This window comes from Catharus ustulatus, chromosome 16 (assembly GCF_009819885.2).
Source record: "Catharus ustulatus isolate bCatUst1 chromosome 16, bCatUst1.pri.v2, whole genome shotgun sequence".
Lineage (NCBI taxonomy): Eukaryota > Metazoa > Chordata > Aves > Passeriformes > Turdidae > Catharus > Catharus ustulatus.
This window is the reverse complement of record NC_046236.1, coordinates 384,586-410,529: the sequence shown is the minus strand read 5'-3', so window position 1 is coordinate 410,529 and position 25,944 is coordinate 384,586. Positions and strand designations below refer to the sequence as shown.

Sequence of the window (25,944 nt, the reverse complement as noted above, 5' to 3'; positions counted from 1 at the left end):
CCGCAAATTATTCTCCAGTATGATTAATCTACTTCTGCAAACAGTCCTGGGGCTATCCTGGAAAATCACCAGGAGTTTTGGGGCTATCATGGGTCAAAATAACAAAATTGCTGCTTGTAAATAAGAAAATCAAATTAACATCTCTAATCCAGATGGATACAGATGGTTTAGGAAGTGAGCAAAACAACAAGGAATCTGACTTGGTCTCATCCTTAGAGTTTGAGGTTTGACTCTTGATTGATCCCTGTTTTAAACAAAGCAGAATTCATAAATTCAAAGCAGAAGCCAGTACCCCCAGTTGTATGAGAGTCCCAGCTTGATGTCCTGTCCAGGAACTAACTGCTTCTCTGAGAAAATGGGGCCCACAGTGGGCTTCCAGACAGAAAAAGGCAGAGACTAGCACTGTACACTGATGAACAGCAGATACTCAGAGCAGTTTTTTGGAGTCATTCAGCTCCAGTCCTTTCCAGCTCTTGACAGCCAAGATGCATCTTAAGGGAGGTAAATAGAGGTATGGATGGAGGGCTCGTCGTTCCTCTTTCACCTGTCAGATGCACACAAAGGAAGGGACATCTTCTGCAGTGTCTAGGTCTATTCCGCTGGAAGTATTGACCTCTAGCGCCAGGGAATATCCACCTCTGGCCACAGGGAACTTCATCACAGTCACATTTCGAGAGATGAGTGATATTAACAAGTTCAAAACAAAAAAAGTAGGATATCCAAGATACAAAATACCAATGTCATGACAGTCTTAGGGAATAGATTCTAGAAGTGAGCGGTTAACACAAGTGCCACCAGTAACTGTGCAGACACTAAACCACTATGACCATCTGGTTTTACAAATTGTCATTAAGAATGTAAAAGTTGATGAATTGTGCAGTAGCCACAAAAAGTGACACTGGAATCAGTGGCTACTATAAATGAAGCTGAAATGGTTGAACAGCTGATCCTAAATTTATACTAATTATCAAAATGAAAGAAAACTCATCAGAATAGACTAAACCTGGCTACTGAGGCATTTTTGCTGTACATATATAATTTAAAATAGAGTAAAAGAGCACAAAGGTAAATACTAAATTTTGCAGCCTTTACAAAAACTGTATTGCAGTCAGTTTTATAAGAGATTAGAAATATTTATTCCTGGATTTAGCAGTCATTCAAGCAGGAGAAGAGTTTTGTGTCCTGGCCTTCCTCCACAAAATTTCCCTTTTCAATGGCTTTGGGGCTGAGCTCTGAAGAAATACTTTGACACTGCACACTCAATTCCCTTTCTTGATCCATACTGTCCATCGGTTGTCATCACTAAAAAGAGGCCAGAGATGCTGGTGCAGAGGTTCAGCTTAGGGTTGTGTACGTATGTACAAAATAAAATTACAATGCTCTGAGCTGGCAGCATGCAAAGTTACAATGGCTGTGACTAAAGAAGCACTTTCAGGCTGAATACAATTAACAAGCTCTACTGCAAGAAGAATGGACTTTATGCATTATTACAAGAGTTATACATTATTGACAGGTTGTCCAGGGTAGGGGTGGAGTCCCCATCCCTGAAGGGACTTCACACATGTCTGGATGTGGCACCTGGGGACATGGTTAGTGGGGGCCTTGGCAGTGTTGAGGAACAGTTTTTCACTTAATAATCTTAGGGCTCATTTTCAGTCTAAACAATTTTATGATTCTAAGTCTGCTTTTTTCCCTAAGAGGAATCATTACAATTCTAGAACAAAACCAAAAGATGACAGATCATACATTAAACCTAAAGAATAAATCAACGTCTCTCATATGAGAGGTGGGAAGGTACTCAAGTTGTAATACTTAATTCCATAAAAATAATTGTCTGCACATTTAATGAAAGCATGCCAGCTACTTCCTTCTTATCTGCCAATCATCAGCCTGCTGCAGCTCTGTGGACCACGTGCAACCTTCTTTCTGGTTAACAGAAGCAGCTATATAAAATACCAATTGCATTTCCACATCTCTCTGAACAGTGTAGCGTATTAGGCCAATAAACATCCCTAAGTGTGGAGTTCTTAGAAACAGCAACAAAGATCATCTTACCCATTCAATGCACTTCCAGCTGTAGGAGAGGACAATCATCAAACAACCATTTTATAAAAATTAAATAGCTACAAATTTTCTTGAAGTTCGACTGAGTCACAGTCAGAAACTTAGTATTTTTAGTATGCATGATATAACATCATCTGTGGCAAAGCATAAAGTAAGTAACACAGTTAAGTGTTAAAAAAAGTCATGAATAGCAGCAAAAGTAAAAATGTGGTGTTAATTTACATGTGGTGTCAGCGGCCAGTATGTATTTCTGGCATAAACTCCAGACTTTCAAATGTTATTTATATACAGAGGCCTTTTTTGTTGGTGGTGATAGTTTTTGGGGGTTTTTTTTCAGCTCATGCATACCATATAAAGACAAGGCAAGAGAATCCATTATGGCAACAATTTTTAAATTTGACGCTACAGACAGTTCTGTCACCAAACGAGAGTACTAATAATGGCTGCAAGCCTGGTCTTTGGGCATTTCTCCTTCGAAAATCATTACTATCTCTTCAGCAAGCACTGGTGCTCAAAGTATTACAGAAGTCCATCTGGGTGGAAAAACAGAACACTCTGAATGCTCAAAGCTTACTGGTGTTTACAAAGCTCAGACATCTGACTGTGATTCCATTATCCAATGTGCTTTATGACCTGTGAGCATTTGACATGGCAAGAGATGGAAATGCTGCCAATGCTACAAGGGCAACTTCGGAAGTTAAACACAAAAGCTTTGAACAACTTTTTTATGTAACTGGTCAGAAATTAACTCACTAGGAGAAGCCAAAAATACTTAGTATGTTACCTTCTCAACATTTTATTCAATGGAAAAAGTTTTATGGACTATGGTTCTTAGCTAACTCTTCAGATGCAGCATTATATTTTATTAAATTTTAATTAAGTCATGAGTTGCTACCTAGACCACAGGAAGCTGAAGACAGGCTGTGAGGGGAAAATTAAGCATAAACAGAAAAGTAGGTCAGACTTCATGATTAACACAATTAAATTTACAGTAGTTTCACGAATACAAGCTGCACCATTTTGACTAAAATTTTGCTCCCACACCGGAAATGCGGCTAATACTCAGGAGCGGCTAATATGTGAATAATTTTCTGACATTTACAACCTCAGAAGTGCCAGCCAGGGTGCCGAGCCGAGCGCCTGCTAGTAAAAGCTGGCATTTCGCGATTGTTACAAATTGTTACTCTGTTGCACTGCGGGTGGAGTGTGGCTCCCTGCAGGCAGCACAGGGGGCGGGGAGAGAGGCGGGAGAGCTCTCTCTTTCCCTCCTCTGCAGTAGCCCGGGGGAGAGACGGGGGGGCCCCACGCTGCCATTGCCACAGCCCAGGGGAGGCGGCGGGGGGCTCCGTCCCCGCCCACCTCCGCGGGAGCTGGGGGGGCTCCATCCCTGCCTGCCACCACGGGGCAGCACCGGGCCACGACGGGAGCGAGCCCAGAGGCAGCAGCTGGCCCCGAGCGGCCCCGCCGAGCGGCAGCGCTGGGCTGGGCCACCTGGCCCCGTTGGCAGCCCTGAGCGGGCCGAGCCTGCACAGCCCGAGCCGAGCTAGTAAACCCTGCCCTGCTGTGGTTCTGTTACTAATTGGCTACTTTGTTGCACGCGGGTCCTCGCTGCGAACAACAGAGCGGCTTATACTCAGGTGCGGCTTATTTATGGACAAAAAAAAAAATGTTTGCCAACACCCGGTGATGCGGCTTATACTCAGTGCGGCTTGTATTCATGAATTTACTGTACTCTTGTTTATATCAAGTTTTGTTTTCTGCACTTCCTAGCAGTCTCCTTGGAAGATCAGGAACCAAATTCTGGTGGTCAGTGCATCCACCAAACTTAAAAGCCAGTTAAAACATTTCTAAAAAATCTGCTCCAGAGTCTGTCTTTCTCTAGTATATGACAACTTACACATGGCGCTACTTCTATTTCAGAATAGCAATGACACTTTAGCAAGTGATGTGGAACAATGATATTTGTAACTCCTACCTTCTGATAGAGAAGAAGGAAAAAGATAAAAACAGGACATCCATCAGGTTAACAGGAAAAGCAGGAAAAAAGTCTGACTAAAAGTACCCAACCTTGCAGTTAATATATGCCATTCAGTAGCCAGCTGGGAGACACATTTTAATCAGGTTTCTAGCCAAGCCCGCAGATGTCTGTGTCTGTAATCATTGCTGCATTTGTTCTTTGATAGAGAGTCATAGATTATCTCAGGTTGGAAGGGATCTATATAGATCATTTTGTTCAGCTCCCTGTTGCTTGCAGGACAACCCTAATCTAAAATATATCACTAAGAGCATCCTACACAAAAGCCACAACTCTGGCAGCCTTGGTGCCATGACCACTGCCGTCAGGAGCTTATTCCAGCGTCCAACCACCCTCTGGGGGAAGAACCTTTTCCTAATAACCAACATAAACCTCCCCTGACACAGCTCCAGCAATTCCCTCAAGTCCTGGACCAAACAGCAGAGAGAGATCAGCACTTCCCCACTGCGAGGAAGGTGCAGAAGACAACGAGGTGACACCTCAGCCTTCTCTTCTCCTGGCTGAACTGGCCAAATGCTCACAGCCACTCCTTACATGTCTTATCCTCGAGGCCTTTTATCATCCTGGTCACCCTGCCCTGGGCATACTGCCATCTTTCAATGTCATTTTTATTTTGAGTTTGTCAGCCTCCCTGTCATGGTGTTCCAGTACAGACTCTGCACACTTTCCTTTTCAGTTCAAGAAGATCCCTCCTCAGCCAGGCCCTCCCTCCTTCCTCCCTGCTTGCATGATTCCCCATGCTTTAGAATTGCTGGTTCCTGCACTATTAAGAGGTCACCACTTTGCCCACAAGTCTCTCTCTACAAACTGCACATCTCAGAGGGCACCTTTTCTAGTTGGTTCTTCAGTTCCTGGACCAAGGGTAACCTTCAACATGCTTCAGAAATCTCCTGGATCTGTTTGTGTCTGTTTTATGATATTCCTAACTGATGTCTAGAAAATTAAAATCACCTTTAAGGCCTAGGGGAGCTGAACTAGAGATAACACTTAATTCCTTGTGCTATAATTCATCAGTATCAATATCCTCGCCAGGTGGTCAATAGTAGACCCCCACAATGTACTCCCACAACATCACTGTTGGATATATATATATATATTTACACACACAAAAACACACACACACATACGATTTTCAGAAAGGTAGTTTTCTACCTGTACATGCAGATTACGCCCTAACACCTCATTCAGAACTGCCAAGCCTTGACATCTTCATTACAACCATTTCCATCATTACACAGATGGAAATATAAGGGTCTTTGCAGTTTATCCCAAGCTGCGCCAGGGGAGATACAGGCTGGATATTAGGAAAAAGGTTTTCACAGAAAGAGTGATAAAGTACAGTAATTTCACGAATACAAGCCGCACCAATTTGACCAAAATTTTGGTGGAAACCCGGAAGTGCGGCTAATATTCCGGGGCGGCTAATCTATTAACAAAATTCTAAAAGCTGCCAACACGGAAGTGAGAGCCCGCGGCAGCCCCAAGCCAAGCTGGAGCCCGGCCGGCCCCGGCAGAGGTGGGAAAGCCTGGCAGAGGCGGGGTCAGCAGTGTAGGGGGCGGGCGGCAGAGCCTGAGCCAGCATGGCGGGGGAGCCCGGGAGAACTGGGGCTAGCAGTGCAGGGGAGCATGGCAGAAGCAGGAAGGCCGGCGGGTGGGGCTGCCTGGCAGCGGGGGAAGCCCAGCAGAATCGGGGCCAGCAGCGTGGGGGAGCCCGGTGGTGCGGGGGCCTGCAGTGCCGGCCAGGGCGAGGAAACGCGGCGGCGGTGCAGACGGGAGGGGGCGGCCGGCGAGCCTGGTGGCGGCGGCGGCAGCCCTGCCGGCGGGGCGAGTGAAAGCGCCGCTCGGCGAGCCGAAGCGCCGCTCGCGAAAGAAGCGCCGCTCGGCGAGCCGAAGCGCCGCTCGCGAAAGAAGCGCCGCTCGGTGAGCCGAAGTGCCGCTCGCGAAAGAAGCGCCGCTCGGCGAGCCGAAGCGCCGCTCGCGAAAGAAGTGCCGCTCGCGAAAGAAGCGCCGCTCGCGAAAGAAGCGCCGCTCGCGAAAGCGCCGCGGGGCAGGGCGGGCGCGGTGCGGGGCGGGCGCGGCGCTCGCGAGGCGCGGCGCAGGGCGAGCGAAAGCGGCAGCGGGGCGAGCGAAAGCGGCAGCGGGGCGAGCGGCGAGCCCGGCGGCGGCAGCCCTGCCAGCCGGGCGAGCGAACGCGGCAGCGGGGCGGTGCTGACGGGAGAGGGGGGCCAGCGAGCCCGGCGGCGGCGGCAGCACCACCCGGCCAGCCCCGCCGAGCCGTGGCGCTGAGCTGGGCCACCCGGCCCCGTCGGCAACCATGAGCGGGCCGAGCCTTCCTGGCCCCGCCCCGAGCCAGTAAAGCCCGCTATGCCGCGATCCTGTTACTAATTGGCCAATTTGTGAAAGCTGCGCACGGATTCTCGCGACGAACGAAAGTGCGGCTAATATTCGGGGTGCGGCTTATCTATTGACAAAGACAGCAACATTGTCGAGGCACCGGGGGTGCGGCTTATAATCCGTGCGGCTTGTATTCGTGAAACTACTGTACTGGAATGGTCCGCCCAGGGAGGTGCTGGAGTCACAGTCCCTGGATGTGTTCAAGAAAAGACTGGATGTGGCACTTGGTGCCATGGTCTAGTGGAGATGTTAGGGCATGGGTTGGACTTGATGATCTTGAAGGTTTCTTTCAACCTGGTCATTCTGTGATTCTGTGATTAAAAAATGGTAAAAAAGGAAAAATTTAAGAATCCTCTATACAAAGCTGCTGTAAACCAGAAAGACCTGAGCATTAACATCCACAGGATGTTTTTTAGGACAATACAGATGGACTAGGGGAAAAAGAAACTCAGGGTGTTATTGGTTTGTCTTAGTAATGATTATTATTTTAGGACCATGAAAAACTATTTATGGTTCCATTTCACTCTGTGCCACACAAATAGAAAGCAAACATCAACCCCACCCCAAACAATTCTGGCTATGTATTACAAGTAGAATCTTTAGTGAAGAGAATTCCAGCATCTCCATTCTGGGAAATTAGCTGCTTGTTTCATGCACTGAAGCAATACTTACAGGATGCTGTGCAACTAAAGGAAAGAATCAGTACACATCCTGAAGAAAATCCTTTCTAAATCAGACCAGGAGGGCAGTTAGAACAAGGGATTGCTAGGAGAAGTAACTGCTGTCTGAAAATTGTTTTCTGCGGACTAATATTAACTTATATTCCTGCTCAGTCAGGATTTTCTTTTTCACAATTTTATATTATTGTAACTTTATGCTGCTTCTGTTTCCCTAGTGCAGTTCGACATGATGCGTGCCTGCAACCTCATCGCCACAGTGGCTCTGACTGCTGGCCAGCTCCTCTTTGTCCTGGGGCTGATGGAGCTCCCCATCATCTCCCAGGATACCCAGTGGTGGGAGGAGGCCATAGCTGCTGTGTTCCAACTTGCCAGTAAGTCCACTTCTTTCTACTGATGGAAAAGTGCTCAGTCTCTATTAAATCCAGGTGGAAAAGTGTTTCTTACTTTATAAATTTTTCAAGTGACAAAGAATAGCAAAAAGGCTTATATCTAAAAGGAAGTTCATTGTCTCTGAGAAGCTCTCTCGATGAGATTCTGCAGTACATTAATAGAAGCTTTTATCTGGGATATATCATAATGAGGCTTCTGCCAACCAAAAAAAATCAAGACTTTATTATTTCCTATGAAACCAGGAAGGCAAACTAAGAGAAACAAACTGGATACATCATAATACCATAATTCAGCAGGGCAAAACATACCCAAGGAACTGTAAGAAGGGCTGAGCAAATTTTTGAAGCCTTGTTGAAACATGAATATTTCATTTTAGCTAACTGAATTTTACTCAATGACCACCAGCTGGATTTTGACAAACAGATACATCTGCAATCCAGTGAAGAAAGTCAAAGTCAATTCATACCACTGACTGCTATAAATAAAATTTCCACAGCAATTCTCATGGACTGTATAGAGAACTGCATGAGGAAAAGAGGAAATGGTTTTATCACAATTGCATTTTGACAGCAGTGACAACAAAGTATAAACATTCTGCAATAATACCTTTCATTACTACATAAAGTAGGTAACTTCAGTATTCATTAAAGAGCCCAATCCTATATGATATCCATTAATGGAGTAACATTCAAGCTGCTTACAAGATCAGATTAAAAATACAACATTTATATATATATACACACACACATATATATTATTAATGTAAAAAACTGGTTAGAATAAAGCAACACCATTTTACTTAAACTTTTACTTTTGACTTTAAAAACTCAGAATATTAAGAATGCATAAAACTACTAGACTTCAGGTTTTCACCAATGCAAAATCAGGATTTGGCCTAGGTCATTTAAGTACGGTCGCACAGTCTCACAGCAATAAAATGGTTAGGTGTTTTCAGGTTGACTAAGGATGAGGAACCTGAAATCCAGATAAGAGGAGGTGACTGCAGAGGTTCTGTAACTCTCAAAGCACCTGATCCATCTTCCAGGTGCAGCACCAGACAGTGCTTCCAAAAGACAGATACACAGCCTTGCCATAAAAGTCCTCCCTACAGCCGCTTCGTGTCTGTGTAAGTGTGGATACCTTCTAGATAGCTCTTGACTATTGGTGTGATTCCTGCTGTACTCTCTCACCCTCTCCAAACTCAACCTGTCTGTTTTTCCAGAGCGGAAATGCATTCTGGCCCTGTTTGGATGTGTTGTTTCATTGACAAACAGCACAGGGGACAGCCATCGGCCTTTATTCTAGCACAGCTGCTAATTTTAGACTGGGCGCCCTTTTCTTTTTTTTTTTTTTTTTTTTTTTAATTTTTTTTTATTTCCTGTGCTGGAGTCTGTTTTAAACACAGTCAGAGAGAGACTGAAGGGCGCCAGGATATCCCGATGCAGGAGGAGGAAATGCCTGCTATTACCTGTTATGCAAGCTGAACCTTGAAATCCCCAGTGCTGGGAGGGGACATGAGAGAAAAGTCACAGTCAGAATGATCAACAAAACTAATGAGAATGGCTGAAGAATCTTTTGGATCAAGGAGTCTATGTCCATCTGCCTGCTTGTGTCTGAAAGGTGTGAAGGGATGGATCTGGCAGCCTATGATGATATGAAGACAGATATTGTGCTGTGTGAATCTGCAGAAATAACACAGTGATTAACCCTGCCCCATTCCCCATCCCTCTTTGCAGTTATGGCACACTCTCCATCATCAGATGGTCTTCTGCCCTGAAGTCATGATATTCATTTTGCATTTCATTATCTTAATGTAATTCTATGTTTAAACAAGTTCCTTTCTGATATCCAGAACAGTCACCTGAAGTCTTCTAGAATGCATACTTTTGGAAAAAACAGGAAGAGGTAATTATATCTTCATTAACCCAATATAAAATAAGACTTCTTGAAGACTTCCTTAGTTTTCCAGAAAAGTAGTACATCAACTGCTGATTCCTTGGGACATCAAGGTCTGCACTCTCTTAACTCCCTGGACTGGGCTCAGGTAACAGCATTTTAGACATAGATGAAGTGTCTTTGATATCAGACAAAACCCATGTGCAGTGAGAAAGCCCAGCATTTCCACTGCTCTGATGAAGGGCTGCTGCTGCATCTGGAGAATGAGTTCTATACTGAAGGGGAAGACAGCAGCCCCATGTCCTATGAGCCACTGATGATATTCAGCCTCTGAGTCTCCACTCTGAGACAGTAAACTCTCAGTCATTCTCAGAGAAAAGGAGCACTGTGGAGTAAAAACAGAACAGTGAATATGACACTTGTATTTAAAAGCATTTGTCCCATGCAAACAGTCCAAGAGAAACCCCTGCAAGGCTCTCTCCTGCTTCATTTGAACAGTTAAAGCCAAGGTACTTCAGGTCAGACAGGTCATTTGGGTCAGAAGGGCAGGTAATGTTTAAGAATGAACCAACTTAGATCTTATTAAACATTTCTGAAGTACTGGCTGGGTAATTTCTGTTTATTACTCTTTCAAATGAAAGAACACCAGCACCAATCTGGTTTTTCCTTTTCAAAATCCAAATGATCTGAAGAATTGTTCTGCAATTCTTCATCCTTTCAGCAATTTCAGAAATTATCTTGAATCATATTCCCTCTAATTCCAACTTCTCCTTGATCTCTACCTTTTATTCTGGAGTTTACCAATAAGTGCTGAAGAGAGCCACGGTGGTCACTGGTAGACCGAAATCTTGTATTATGGGGGTAGGCTCAACCCACAACTCTCTTATTTTTACTCAGCTGAAACTGTGTGGATTTAATTACAAATGGCCTGAACAAAAGTCCTTGTTGGCTTAGAAAATTAAGTGTTCTAAGTATTATCTCCAATGTCTATCACAAACACCAATCATTGACCTTAGATCCACTGGAGCTTGCAGTGGCTCCAGACTCCACCACCTTCTCACTCCTGACACCTGCACAAGCATTTGACAGCTATTCAATTTGACAGAAAATCAAGCCCCAGGAAGCAAAGAGGAAGCAAAGAAGAGAGGAAACAGCAATGCTGTTTGGGACAGCAAATCACACAGCTCCAAAGCTCCACAGCCTCACATCTCCCCATTAACAGGAAAACAAGCTGTTTGCTTTGGAAAAGGCTCCTAGTGAAAATGGAACCAGCATTGTACATGGAATTTTGTGTCAACACTCAGAAATTTCCCTCTAGAGGGTTTTGGGGTTTCTGGCTTTTTCCAAGGACCTCCATGTACTGAATATAGGATGGATAACAGCTGACAGAAGAGCTGTTGAAAAGGAAAATCCATACTAACAGCACAGGGAAGAAAGAGCACTTCAGAGGATATTGAACTACTACAAACATTAGCCTGCCAGACAGGATCAGGCCTTGAGGGGCTCCAGCCAAGTATTGATCTTCCCCAGTGATGATTATCACAAACTTTAGAGAGGAATAATCTAGAGAATTAGAAACTTAATAGGAAAAATCTGGGATAGAATATCCTTTATATTAGATCTCATCCTGGTTTCTGAATATCCAAGACTGCAACAAACCTGAATCATGATTAATATTTTGACAGTTTGCTTTCAGCATTAAATAACTTTAATACACAACACCCTGAAGATGAAAAAGTTTCGTGTTCCTTCTGAGCATGCCATTTACATTCAAATAAATTAGTCTTACTTTTCTTAAATTTCAAGCACTGCATTCCGCTTTGCCCAAAATTTTTTTCTGATGAAAGTATTTTACTTTAGACCTCTAATGCATCACAGGAGAGCTGAGCTCATGCATGGTCTAATTTCTGTGCTCTTAAAACTAAATCAGACAATTTTTGAATCATCTTCTCCAACCACTTCAGATCAGTTGATATCCAGAAAATCTCAATGTAGAAAAGGACAACACAGCAGCTATCGGAAAACATGGCTGAAGATATTCCTGACAGCAATGTGATCCTGAGTTCCCTATTACTTCCTTCCACCTTTTCGCTTCATAACACCCTCAAGAAGACAGATCTGTTCTAAGATTAAGTCTATGGAAGTGCAAACCTAAAACTTCCTGAAAAGGAAGCAAGTAAATGAGATGCTCTAAGTAACCTAAAAATCATAGCAAAAATAGAGAATCATCTGACTGTTTGATTTGTGCTGTTTTCATTATTTGTCAATTTTATTTCACCCTCAGTACCAAACTTCCCTGTTCTTTATATGGACCACAAATGTCACAGTGAAGTGATTTTGTTTTCAGATATTTGCAAAAGGAACCACATTTGCAAAGATCCTAAAATCTGGATGTCTATCTCATTTATTTTGTCGGAAATGGTTCCCGGGAGCAGCTGAAGCAGCAAACTAGGAAGGACGGTAGCTCACAAGAAGTGTGGTGAGCTCTTCATCTGGTATAGCTGCAGCAGGAAGAAGATCTGCCTTTATTCTTTAAGGTTAAACTCTGATAAAAGCGGCAGGCAGGTTGTTGTAGCATCTCAATGTCAAGGACACATATTCTGCTTAGAAATACAGTAAAAAAATCTATTAACAGACAAATATAATTTGGATATGCAAGCATAAAGTGCATGTAATGCAGAGTAAAGTGTGTGAGACAGAAAATATCTCATCAAATATTCACTTCACTGCTTACGAACATGCACATTACATATACATGGAGATGTCTCCTAAAACTGTTTCAAACCCAGTTGCCTTGCTGGATCCAATTATGCAGCTCTTATGCTCTGATGTATCCAGAGATGAACAGAGCACTTGAGCAATAAAAGCAGAAGATCACCTGTCAATGACTGCTTCTCTCTACACAGGGTATTTTTGCTCAGGCTGACCCCACCTGCAGTACTGCAGCCAGGTGTGAGATCCTCAGCACAAGACTGACAAGGACCTATTAGAGTGGGTCCAGAGGAAGCCATACAGATGCTCCAAGGGTTGGACAACCTCTGCTACAGCGACAGGCTGGGAGAGCTAGGGATGTTTAGCCTGGAGAAGAGAAGGTTCTGGGGAAAACTTATTATGGCTTTTCAGTATATAAAGGGTGCTTAACAAAAGACAAAGGATTACTTTTTACATGAACAGACAGCGATAGAACAAGGGGAATGGATTTAAACTGGAAAAGGGAAGATTTAGATTGAATGCTAGAAAGAAAGTCTTCCCTGGGAGGGTGGGGAGGCCCTGGCACAGGTTGCCCAGAGAAGCTGTGGTTGCCCCTGGATCCCTGGAAGTGTCCAAGGCCAGGCTGGATGGGGCTTGGAGCAGCCTGGGATACTTGGAAGGTGTCTCTGCCCATGGCAAGAGGGTTGGAAAGAGATGGTCTTAAAAGATTCCTTTCAACCCAAAACATTCCATGGATCTGATTCCAGACAGAAGCCCATAGCTGTGCCAAATATGAGGCCTACTACGATTAATTAGAGCTTTAATTGGCTCCGGCTGCCTCAGAATCCAAGAGGCCAAGCAATGCTAATAGTCAACATCAAATGTGAGAGTGTGCACATTTCTCTTTATTTAAACAGCTGCCCAAGAGGAATTCTGCCTACTTCACTAGGAATGCTTTTCAACATTCCATTCAAAGACTGGCATAATCTGTAAGGAAACATCCAAAAGGTAAACAAGAAAAGCAATTTACTGTAAATAGATCTAAACTAGTTAAAGATTTCCAACATGAGGTAGGATTCACTGCCTTACACTAACTAAATCTCACATCAGGTTAAAGACAAGGACTGACAAACTCAAAGAACACAAGTGGAAAGCCCTTGTAATTCAGAAAAGTGAGCAACAAAAGGCTCTTATCACCTCTGAGAAGCCATGCTACTCAGATGTTTAATTCTAAGATGTTACATTCTACCAAAATCCTTGGAAGAAAATGTCAAATTAGAATTAAACAAAACAAACCAACCAAACAAACAAAACAAAACACAAGCAAAACCACAAACAAACAAAAACCAACCAACCAAACAAACAAAAACCAAACCACGAACAAATGATTGTACTTAACAATGTACCACTGAAACCTCAAAGGTCACTTGACTAACGATCACACTAATTCCCTGTGGCATTAGAAACCAAAGCATCATCCAGAGTAGTACTACAATAAAGAGCACATGACTATTACAGAGGCCCCATATTTGCCTTCAACTGTAACAACTTCTTTTGTGCCAAGCTGATACAAGAAAAGGGATTAATTAATAAACAATTTACGTGAGTCCTATAGGAATCACTTTGTGAATCTATCTCTGCTGGTAAATACAGCTAAGCTCCTACAAACAGCCCATTCAGGCGTGAGACTCATCACAGTTAAATCATCCCCTGTGAAACTTGGTGGGGAACACAGAAGAGGAGTGAAGTATTTCCCTCCCCTGTTTGCAGTTCTGGACAAGCATGGGAGGTGTATTCTCAATACTCTGACTGCTCTATTTTCCTTCTTCTCCCTTTTCTTGACAGCAAGTCATCCTCCAGGACAAGTTGTAAAGAGGAGAATTATAAGTACCAATATAAACTTTCTGGTAAATTAGAAAAAACAATGTGGATTTCTTCAAATGCACTATCAGTATACTAATAAAAAGGAAGAATGAGAATCCAGGGGTGTCTGAAAAAAGCCAACAAACTATCATAGAAATAAAAAAGTGACTATTAGAGTTCTTCTAAAATGTTAAAATTCTGTAGTTGGCTTGCAGCCAGCCTCAGTCAAACAGGAAATCCAGCATAGAGATCTGCAATGTAAGTTCAAAAAGTAACATTCTCCCAACCCACCCCCACTACCACAGTCAATACTGTTCCAACCAGAAGTCTTCTGAGTGACTTCGTTATCTGTTTCCTTCCCCAGCGGAAAAGCCACCCCCCTCCTGGCTTGTTTTGCTGCAGATGGGAAACAAGTAGAGATAAACAGAAGTTCTATGGGAAAAAAAACCCACTTCAAGTAATCTCATCAGGATTTTTAGTGAAGTTGTGGCCTCTATGCAGTCTCGAGACAATATACAATAAAATTATCTGAAATTGATGTATTTAATTAAATTAAATCAGGGTAATTGAGCCATGCATCTCAAAGTCTTGTCATCACTACAAAACAGAAAAGAAACTAAATCACAGGAAAATGTTCAATATTTTCATAAACAAATTAAAAAGAATATGTCCTTTGTACAGCCCTTGTCAACCTGTATTGTGCATTGTGAGCTCAAGAATCCTGATAGTAAAGAGAGCGCCATTTTCTGGCTATTTTTAGTAGAGTTGTTTATGAGATATAGTCTGAGAAGCCAACTGTCTTCCTCTAGGTATTTCATTAGAATACTGAAACTGAATTCAGCACAAACGTTAGATGTTACAAATATCTATCTAAAAAGAGAAAAGTCACCATAGTCAGCTCTGGAGACTATTCTTACTATAAGGTTAATTTTTATAGGGATACTTCTAACTATTATATGGCACAAGTACGTGAACCATGTGTTTTTGCCCAGTCATTTAGAGAAGACTAAATGTTCCACCCCAGTTCTCAGCTAGTGTACAACAGGACTCTTCTAAGGGCAAGGAAAACATATGTAGCACATTGGAACACTTTGCTTCAAGAAGTCCAAGTTTGATTAAGCTGTTACAGACAAAATCTATCCAAGCAAACTTTGGGGTTTTCACACATCATTATCTTCACAAAAACAGCATTCATCAAAATTTAAAAATCACCATGCTATGCAAACTCAAGTCTTTTTGGAACATTATGATTTCTTCACCTTTTACTCTGGAGTTCGTTTATAACTCCCATATCAAGCCATGCTAATATGAAATAAGAATGCTGGAAAATAATTTTATCAGTGACATTTCTATTCTATTCTGTTTCTATTCAGTTTCTGACTTTTACAGAACTGTAAAACTAATTGTATGAACTCTACAGGAACGTGCTTCTACCTCCGCTGCCTCTGTCACGTGTTTGTCTGTTCTTAATGTCAGTTCCTGTCTAAACTGCAGCAAAGGACCCTAAACAGAACATATGTTTTCACTCAAGAGCTCTGGCAACTGGTTCCTGAGATCTGTCAGTTTGGGGAGCTCTCAATCCCAGTTCCTCTACTCCACTCAGCCATTGGCACAGAACTAGGAAAGAAGATAAAGCCTCTTCCATATGACTGGCTGCTTATCTGAGCAGGCTTCAGGCAAAGGGCTTGTGAAGGACAATAGTCCTTCTAGCAAAAATAGCTTTATTTGGGGACCTGTAATGAAGCCTTAGTGCTTTTCCCTGGTGAATAATTGCTCCATCAGATAGAACATGGAGATGTTAAGCCATTTAGGACAGTAACTGGCCTTAAGTAATACAAAAGCAAGAAAGATAAAACCAAGTACAGTAATTTCACGATTACAAGCTGCACCGATTATAAGCCGCACTTCCAGGGTGTCAGCAACGTTTCATTTTTCCTCCATATATAAGCCGCACCGGATTGTAGGTCGCACTTTCGTTCGCAGCGAGGATCCGTGTGCAACTTTCACAAAGTTGCCAAATAGTAACAGAATCGCGGGATCATGGGGTTTACTGGCTCAGCCCTGCTCGGGGCGGCCGCCAGGGAGTGGCCCCAGCCCCGCTCGCCACTGCTGCCGGGAGGCAGGGGAGTGGTGTACCAGGACGGTGGGACGGTGCCGCCAGGAAGAGGGAGAGGGACTTGCCCGGTTGCTGCCATTGGGGGGAGGGAGAGGGGCGTCCCTGGCCAGTGCTGGTGGGAGGAGGGATACGGGCATCCCTGGCCAGTGCCGCCGGGAAGAGGCAGAATGGCGTGCCCAGCTGGTGCCGCCGCCGCGCCCCCGGGGCCAGGCAGTGCCGCCACTGCCCTGCCGCTGCCCGGGGCTGGGCGGGCTCCACCTCGGCTCGAGGTTGCTGCTGGCTCAGACTTCCGGGTTGGGAAATTTCCAAAATTTGTTCATATATAAGCCGCTCCTGAATGTAAGCCGCACTTCCGGTTTGGGAGCAAAATTTTATTCAAAATGGTGCGGCTTATAATTGTGTAATTACTGTAATTTCATCAAAAGCTGGGTATTTGGAAAAACTTTTAAATATTGAAAATATTTCTGTCTTAAAGCTTAATTCAAGACACAACATAGAACGAGTTACTCTGTGTAACTGGTATTCCTGAACCCATGTCCCTCTGCCAAGAGAGCCGCAAAAAAATACTGCAAGATAGTGGGACGTTGACTGTTGTTGATATTTATAACTGTTCCTTACAGGTGCCTATGAGTCCTCACTGGTCCAAATGGCTCCTGCTCAAAATTCCTTCTGTTTAGGGTTTTATGATTTTCTTCACACTTAAAAAAAATATTTAACACATTATGGATTCCCTATGAAAGTGTGTATGAATTGAAAATGAGTTCTGAAAGGAAAACTGATTACACATAGCCTTCTCATGTGTCAGACTAAGTAAAATGTTTTTCTTGATTTATATCAATACCCTCCTTCCTGCCAATTTTAAACCACAAGAAGATGAAGTAGGTCAACTCAGCTGCAGGAGGTGCAAGCATCTCCTTTCCTCTTGATTTCCTACCTTCATAAGAAAATTACTATCATCCTTTGAACAGTGGACTGCAAAGCAGTATCAGTGTGTATCATCCTTATAAGAGACCTAAATGAAGATGTAAACATCCAAATTCCTTATAAGCAGATCCCATGCACTGCTCCCAATGCTCTGAAATACAAAATAAACACAGGAAGTTGTATCATCCTGGTTCCACAGATGGGGAACTGAGCCATCTCAGAGGAAAGTTAAAAAAACCTGATGCCTCACACAAAACAGAACCTAATCTCCCCCTCGTTTCTCTACCATGTGCCTCAGGACAAATTGAACTTGGAGACTGACACTGAAAATGAAGGGAAAATACTTTATTTGCACCAGCAAACCATTATATGTATCAGTGATTTCTACAACTCAGTGTGCTCCACACAGCCACATTCTCTCCAAATAAAACATGTTCATTAATAACTCAGTTGAACCCTAATATAACTACCAGATTTACTGACAAAACCAAAGAGTTACTGTGTCCTTGCAACTGTGTCAACAACCTAAACCCCATCCAGGGTATATTAGGCTTTTTTTAACATCAGAGTGGGGAAAGAGCAGTAAAGAGCTACTCTGCCCATAAGAACTTGGTTCCTCTTTATTTGTCCTCAGACAGAGAAATGCCTCACTCCAAACCTTCTCTCTGGACATGGCAGCTGTGAGACAGTGCCACCTCAGGAGGAGAAAGTGCAGCAAACAACTGTTACAAAGTACCTTCTAGGTAGACAACAGAGTCAAGGACGCCAGACGTTTCCTGAAGGAATATTCATTCAGTGTTTGTATCATGAGGGGGATTCAGCCTTCATTCCACTGACTCCCAGAACAGTACAAGTGTCTCACCATTAAGTAATGATTGATTTTTTTCCTCCTACTTGCATGTCATTTCCCTCCTCTGTTTTTATCTGTATGCAACTTGTGTTCTCTCCACTGCATTACTAGTACTCTTTATGAAAAAACTTGGTACAATGCACACTGAGGATGTGCTCTTTCACAGAAAATCAAGGACCAGGGACAGGGATCACACCATTGCCGTGGATCCATGGGGACAGTGCCGCAGGCATAGTGGCCAACTAAGAAAACAGCATGCACTGACTGGGACTTGCTCTTCACTTCTCCTTGTCCACGAACTTAGGAAAATGGGGTCCAGATACGGTCTGATAGTTAATTTATAAATATTTATAAATATTATCATAAATTATATTATAAATATTAATAAATACTTATCTATTTCAGTCTTCATGAAGGGGTTGTTTTGGCAATGACATTCTTTTGTTAGGGTGGTGGTTAAGGAAGTGGGTAGGATAACAAAGAGAAATTTTTTTTGTTAGTGAGGCATATTTGATCTTTGTGTTTGTTTCTATCTGATTGCATCCATTAATTTCTTTTAAAAAGCTGAAAAGAGCCTAAAGGAGTTCCAAGAGAGCTGGAAAAGGGCTTGGGATGAGGGAGGAGGGACAGGACAAAAGAGAATGGCTTCTCACTTGCAGAGGGCAGGGATAATCATGTGGTTATCAATGCATTCTTCAGGGAATGGGCAGGTGTCAGTAACATAAAAAAGGAAGTGTAAAGAGATACAGATTGCCTCTTGAGCTAACATGGGTCTCCTGCATGACTAGAACACTCACTCTACCTCATTTCTGAAAAAATGTTACTGTCATTCATTCTGTAATGTAACCACCAAAGAAAATGAGAAATGTTCATTTTTTTCAGTTTTTTTTGCAAATTATGCTGTGACACCTGAATGGAAATGTTAGACAAGTGCACTGTTATTACTCTAATATTACCTACCTTTTAGGGAACTTAGTACTGTGCTTAAGTTTATAAGGACAATAGAAACTTTGTCTTCAGTAGCTTCTGGAGGCATGACATGACTTTTGTCTCATAACACTTTTTTCCAGCAAGAAAAAGTAGGACCACAAAGTTCTGTTTATTTCACCTTCTCTTTTTCTTTTTTTAAAGTTTCATTATATTGCTTTTTATTATTTCTGTAAGATATTTAGCTGCTGATGATCTTTGCAGTTTACATAGTAGCCTGCCTTAATAAACATTTTAAAATTTCAGAATAAGTGTACATATTGTGGATAAAAGATTTTTAAAACTATTATTATTATCATCATTAATACAGCTGTTTTCTCTTTTGGCAATGGAAGTAAGAAAAAGGAAATCTGTGCAAGTGATTCAAATGCATGGGGGGAAAAAACCCAAAGTGAAATACAGCCCAGTGGGTGTAAGAAATTTAAATCAGAGTGAACAGATTTAAACTTTATACTAAGCCTCTGTTTAAGGCACTCTCTTTGCATGTATAACCAGGCCCAAATATGCCTTCAAAAACACATCTAGCATATCATAATAGACATGAAAAGGCTCTACAGACTTATGAACAGTGAGTCTGTAAATGTTGAGATACCTATGGCATTTTGCCACTACAGAAATTCAAGAGAAGAACTCATTAAAAAGAACTCTGCCATTCTGTTTGCAGGTTTTGTTCTGGTTATTGGACTGGTGACATTCTACCGTATCGGACCATACACCAACCTCTCGTGGTCCTGCTACCTGAACATTGGAGCCTGCCTTTTGGCCACACTGGCAGCTGCCATTCTAATCTGGAACATCCTGCACAGGCGTGAGGACTGCATGGCGCCCCGGGTCATCGTCATCAGCCGCACCCTGACTGCTCGCTTTCGCCGGGGCTTGGAAAACGACTATGTTGAGTCACCATGCTGAAAAGAGCACACTTGAAAGGGGAAAGATCTCCAAGGAGACTTGCACTGGAGTTATTTTATATAAACATATGATATAATTTAAGGGTTGAAAGACATCACAATGTTCACTTGTGTGGGCAGAGGCCCTTGATTATTATTCGGATGGGGTCCATCTATATACATATGTATAAAACACATAATTTTATATATATATAATATTATATTGCCCTCTCCTTCTGCTGTACAGCACAGAATGGTTGGGTTGGCTGCATGGCAGCAGGGTCAGCTGGAGAAGATACCAAGTGTGTGCAATGAGAATACAGGAAAGAGGGAACCAAACACATTTTCTCTGTCTGCTTCAAGTCCTCCTGCTCCCTAAAAATAAACCAAAAAGCTATAGGAGACCAGTGACAACAGCTTGGGAGGCAATCTGAGAAAGCAAGAAAACTCACTATAGATTATGTGATGAGTTTAAAAGCTGTCTAAATTTCATGACTTTCTAGTCCTTCTCTTCACCTCTCTACAAGGAACAGACTCTCATTAGCTGCAACACCTGCTCCCAGCCCCAGAACAGACCAGAGAGTAAAAAGCAAAAGCAACTCTAACTATTCTTATGTAAAGGAAGGGATTGCAGAAGAATTAAGTTGCATTTTTTTCCAGACTTTTTTTGTATCCTGAGACACAGGTTTGCTAATGTCCTTTGTGTAAACAGACATGAAAAATTAGAAGGGTATGCAGCTACAACAGGACACATATGCTGGTGAAAAAATGTTTCAATGTTGCATTGAGGGCAAATGTCCACAGGAGGCTACTGGAACTCCCTAATAATCAGATATATGATTAAATTGCATTGTTGGGAACTATTATAAGAAAAAAAAATATTCCAGACCAATTTTTTTTTCTCTGTTATAACATTTGCTTTGACATTAGAATGCTATGGTAGCTCTGTTCAGAGCCACATAACATAGGGAATATTGGAGAATAGAGCTGCCACTCAAGCACCCAGCATGGAGAATATGACAAATATACAGGACTTCAGGATTTTGAGATTTAAAAACAACCTGCCTGATAATTTAATATGATAATGAAAAATTAATGCCTTTAGAATTAGGTATAATGTTTATAAGCCTTACCCTGAGAAGCACATGGCCTTACGAAAGTCATATGCATATCATTTTCAGAAAGAAAAACAACACATCAAAAACTATTATGCAGAAATACGTGGGATACAGGAACCTGAGGCAATGACAGGTGTGAAAGCGCTCTCAGAATGCTGCTCTGAGCACAATTAGTGATAGGTTTGAGGGACCATGAGCTGTGAATGTTACAAATACCCTAGGACTGCTGTGTTGCTCCCAGCTGAGTACACTGCTTTGCTTCTTTATCACCATTTCCACACTTTGTTAAAATGTGATCATCAAGCTGGCTCTTGAGTTCTGTTCTGCACTCAGTTTTGGATGTGATAAGAAACTCAACCCTGACTGCTGCTTTGCACCATATTCCAAATGAGCAACACTCCACAGAGACTAATGCTCTAGAACAACTGCACTGCTCTAGACTGTCAGGAGAAATACCACAAAGCTGACAAAGAGTTTCTTCTAGCAGTAGGTTTGTAGAAACCAACTAAGATCAGCATTCATCTGACTGCATTAATTTTCTGGGGAAAAAAAAAGAATTCCAGAAATAATATGCTATGATTAAATGCAGCAGGTTTTAAAATAAAATATTAGAGTATTTAAGAAACATTTTATTATTTCCTCTAATATTGCAATATCCATATTATAATAATGTACATGTGAATTAAAAAATCAGCTATGTGGTCGGTAAATCTAACACTCGGTATTGCGGTGATTATTTTAGATGTACAAATAAAATTATGAATGTTCATTTTCTTCTAGTGATGACATTTTTGTCATTCAGTCACAGGATTAAGGTTGCAGGTTATCACTAATTCTTTCTCTTTTAGCAAAAAAGAATCCACAATGTATTATAGTCAGAGAATGAACAGAGAATGTATTAAAATGTTTGTGAAATAAAGATGTTTCATCTGATTAAAAATGAAAGGGAGAATAAATGAGAGAGGGAAAAGGTAAGGAGAATGTAGGAGGATCTACACTTCATGCAAACTTTTAACAAAAATAAACTGCACCCACGAAGAAATACATACAAATGGTTCTGGTACCTTTTTATCAGCTTGATGGATTTGAAGGCCTCATCCATATCTCCAGCAGTCAGATAGTAGCTGAAGTTCAGCATGGCATCCTGGGTGATCTTATCACAGTCTCCCAGTCCAATGAAATCTCTCATGGGTCTTCTTGCTACCATCTGAGAGACTGTTCCTGAACCAGACTCTGATGCTCCCTTCTCAGCTTCTCCCAGCTAAAAGGAGAAGGTTGTCATATATGTATCAAGCAGGCTGAAACTTACTCCTTTGTACATGTAATTAATTACATTATTCCCACCATAGTCCAAAATTTTATATCTGAGGGCCCACGATCAATAGTGACAATAGTTGCAAAGTTTCAGAACTTTCTAGAAAATGCCACAAAATATGGAACATCATAGAAGACATTGGCATATTGCAGTGAACAATCACAGCATGTCAGTGATCACTGCAGATTGGTAATATACCACAACAAAGTAACCTCGCTTCATTGCAGTCATTATTATTTTATATATACATGTATATGTATACTAATAGTACTACTATTGCAATAGCAACTGTTAAGTTCCCAGATTTCTGAAGGTTTCAGATAAGCATCTCTCCAAGTTTAGTCTCTTCTCAAATACTAGTCTGCTATTCTGAAAGTTAATGTATACAGATCAAATTCTTTCATCCTTGCTTTCATGTAAATCTTATGAATACTGAAGCTCAGGTTCAAACCCTTCCCCTTACAACTGGCAGTTCTAGAGATTCATCGCTTTCACCACTCACTGAAAGACAACTCAAACCAACTCCATCATTATGCAAAAGAACAATAAAGTCTCAACTCCTCAATGTCAAATGATCTGTCTGGAGTGTAACAATGAAACCTTCCCAAGCCAGAGGCACAGGGGAGATCATCTAAGTTATGAATGATGCCAAAGTCCATAACCCAATCGTATAGTTACATAAGATAACTAAATTTTAAGGTATACAATAAAAATTGTATTATATTATAATACACTGGAAGTCCTGGCTACAGTAAAAGACAGAAATCAAAAGCGCAAATCTGTTTGACTGGAATTTGAGGAATTTCTGGAACCAGGACAACAAAGACAATACAGTGAATAAGGAGAAACCCTGGAATGAAACTTTGTCAACAAGGCTTGTTGCATCAACTTGATTTGCTCTATTTAAAGCAGACTCTGCTCTTATACTAAATTAGGATACGCAAAGGAATACAAGTGATGTAAAAAGTGACTCTGTCCTAAAGAGACAACCACCTATCAAGAAATGGAAACAAGAGAAAGGAGCAGAGGATGAAGGAAGAGCAATGCAGATACTTACAGGTTTATAGACACATCCCCTCTGAAAACACAACTAACGGCAGCAATAATCCATACAGAGTAAAAAAAAAAACAAAAACGAACAAACAAAAAACATAGTATCAAAATAAAATAGCATAAGAATGGAGAAGTATTAAAAAGAAAGATTGAAAAATGCAGCATATCACATTTGACCTTTCCATTTAAGCGAAAAAGAAAAAGTGAAACACAGCACAACTCTAAAAGCTCAATCTGCACAGGAAGACCAACAACAGGCAGTGCTTTGAAGGGGATGAATTGCAAAGTGCTGCTCTGAATCGAAATATAATAAGCAGATACATTCTCCCTGTCTAATAGTGCTCTCAAGCTACATGAGGATTAGAAGTCTAATTGATATTAATTTCCTGTAGATTTAACATAACTAAATACATTCGTATAGTAAATGGAGCCTTAAACTCCCCCTACAAGACAGGAAGAGAGCAAATCATCATCCTAAGAAGCACCAGGAAACTCAGGACAGAACTTCACCAGAAACTAATTTGTAGGTGAAAAGCTACAGCTTGCCAAGCATGCACGGAATTATGTAGGGTATTATTTACCTGAAATGCAAACAATTTTGGATTGAAATTCAAATTTTAGAAATTAGAGTCTGCATTCTTGGCATTTGCAGCACACAGACACTTGATGATTGTGCAAGATGACTTTTCTTGCTCTCTTAGGTATCTTGGAGATTAAGCTTCATTCCAGCAAGGAAGAGGGATGCTTCTGCCAAAGCCAGTACAAAATGTCCTGTCTTATGGCCTACCTAAATCTCACACACACACCCTCCTCTTGTACTTGCAATAGGCACAGTGACTAGATAAAGCAAAAGTTTTTTTCACATTCCTTTTTCAATTTCATTATCTGGTAATTCCTGTTTCAGCTACACTTGGTACATCACATTCAGTTTACAATACCCATAAAAAGCCATCTCATTACAAATTCCACAATTCGGCCAAATTCATCTGCATCGGAATTATCTTTATGTCATTTCTACATATGATGCATCCCTTGGAGTTGGAGTTGCCATTGGAGTTGCTCTACCTACCCCGGTTAAATTTGATCCCTCTACAGTAGTAAGTGTGAATTTCTGGGAAGGGAAGGAATTAGAGATTACCTCACCTTTTTTGCAAAGTAATAATGTGGCACCTCTATGCCCAGAAGAACCTGGTAGGATGAAGGCAATGGAAAACTGTCCTGCAGCAAAAGGCCATGCTCTTCAGTGCTGAAGAATGATATAATCCAAACATCCATCTGGAAAAGGAAGTGAAGCACTGTTTTGTTTTTATGCTGCAATATCCTTTATTTTTGTTTTTATTTTCCATATTCACTTGGCAGAAGTTTCTTTTGACAATAGTATGACCTTTACATTCAGACACACAGCTGCTGGGAGAGCAGAGCCACAAGCTTCCTCCCTACAGCGAGCAGCCAGCACCTTGCTCTGCATTCCAGACTGATCCTCCTGCACAGGGACCTCCACCTCTGTCTCAGCAACCAGTTTCACCCACCATAAAGAGAGAAGTCCCTGGCCATAGGTGGCTGTTTCAGATCTGGCTCAGGGCAAAGAAACAGAATCACAGAAGAAGAGAATCACAGAATGGTTTGGGTCAGACAGGGTCTTAAAAACTATCTAGTTCCAACCTCCTGCCAGCGCAGGGACAGCTTTCACTAGATCAGGTTGCTCCAAGCCTGTCCAACTTGGCCTTAAACACTTCCAGGGATGGGGCAGCCACAACTATTTTCAATTTTTTTTCCTAATAACATTATATCATTTCCATTGTAAATACATCAGCTCACTGACTGCTTTGAGTTCCCAGGAAATATATCATCCATTCAAAAATAGTTCCTCTAACAGTTTAAGTATTGACCTGACTCAAGTGAAAATAATATTTATTTCCAACAGAAGTTAATCAGACTTCTCATTTACTAAAGCATAAAAGTAAGTTGCATTCCTTTCATTTTTTTTCAAATTTATTTAGAAGCCAAGCGTTTTAAAGTTTTTAACATGAGATATATTAGGTTGAATTGTTCTTCTCTTTCCTAGAAGACCCTAGCCAGGTTTTTTGAGACATCCCTATCCCATTTCTTCTTTTTAGTTGGATCTTCTCATGGTTCTTCTAAGGTCAGTTTAACCAACAGAAGACACAAAGAACTTTCTATATCTAATTTTATGAGATTTGGTTAAAATAAGGCACAAATCAAAAAACTTGAGATTAAAATGGACGTTTCAAATCAATTGAATGTTTATGCAGGATAGGCAGTTCTGTACAGACAAAGTGGTAAGGAGCACTACAAGCACAATAGCAAGGGAGGAGGGGAAGAATTGTTTGCATGATGAAAGAAATATTTGATTAGATAATTTCTGATCAATGAAAATGAAATCTTTTTCTAATGTAAAAAATACCATAACAAATAATTTGGGAAGTCCTATAAAAATGCGCAATGTCTCTCCAGAAAAGCAGAAGATGGGAGGGACTGAGTGGAAGAGCACATTTCTCTGTCCACCTTAACAGTAGTGTCCCTGTTATGCTATAAAGTTAATTTACTGCTAAAAGTAGACTCAAGATACAAAATCAACAATTTTTACATTACAAACTTCTGTATTATCAATCCATCCAATAATTTCACCTGAAAAACTGTAGTCCAGTTACAAGTTAGCA

At 41.5% G+C, this 25,944-nt stretch overlaps 2 protein-coding genes across 5 annotated transcripts in view; one reads left to right on the top strand and one right to left on the bottom strand.

Moving 5' to 3' along the window:
• TMEM204 (transmembrane protein 204) overlaps window positions 1-21,941 on the top strand; it is a 33,393-nt gene extending 11,452 nt beyond the window's left edge. Inside the window, exons 2-3 of the mRNA XM_033074079.2 lie at window positions 7,389-7,544; window positions 19,555-21,941. Coding sequence (XP_032929970.1) covers window positions 7,389-7,544; window positions 19,555-19,799 — 401 coding nt within the window. The 3' untranslated portion in view covers window positions 19,800-21,941. The remainder of the gene's footprint in view (window positions 1-7,388; window positions 7,545-19,554) is intronic.
• Window positions 1-25,944, bottom strand: part of IFT140 (intraflagellar transport 140) — a 97,397-nt gene that overhangs the window by 27,211 nt on the left and 44,242 nt on the right. For all 4 annotated transcript variants that reach the window (XM_033074074.2, XM_033074075.2, XM_033074073.2 and 1 more), the window contains 2 exons: window positions 24,407-24,538; window positions 21,960-22,156 (listed from right to left, as the gene is read on the bottom strand). In XM_033074074.2, the coding sequence (XP_032929965.1) occupies window positions 21,960-22,156; window positions 24,407-24,538 (329 nt within the window). The remainder of the gene's footprint in view (window positions 1-21,959; window positions 22,157-24,406; window positions 24,539-25,944) is intronic.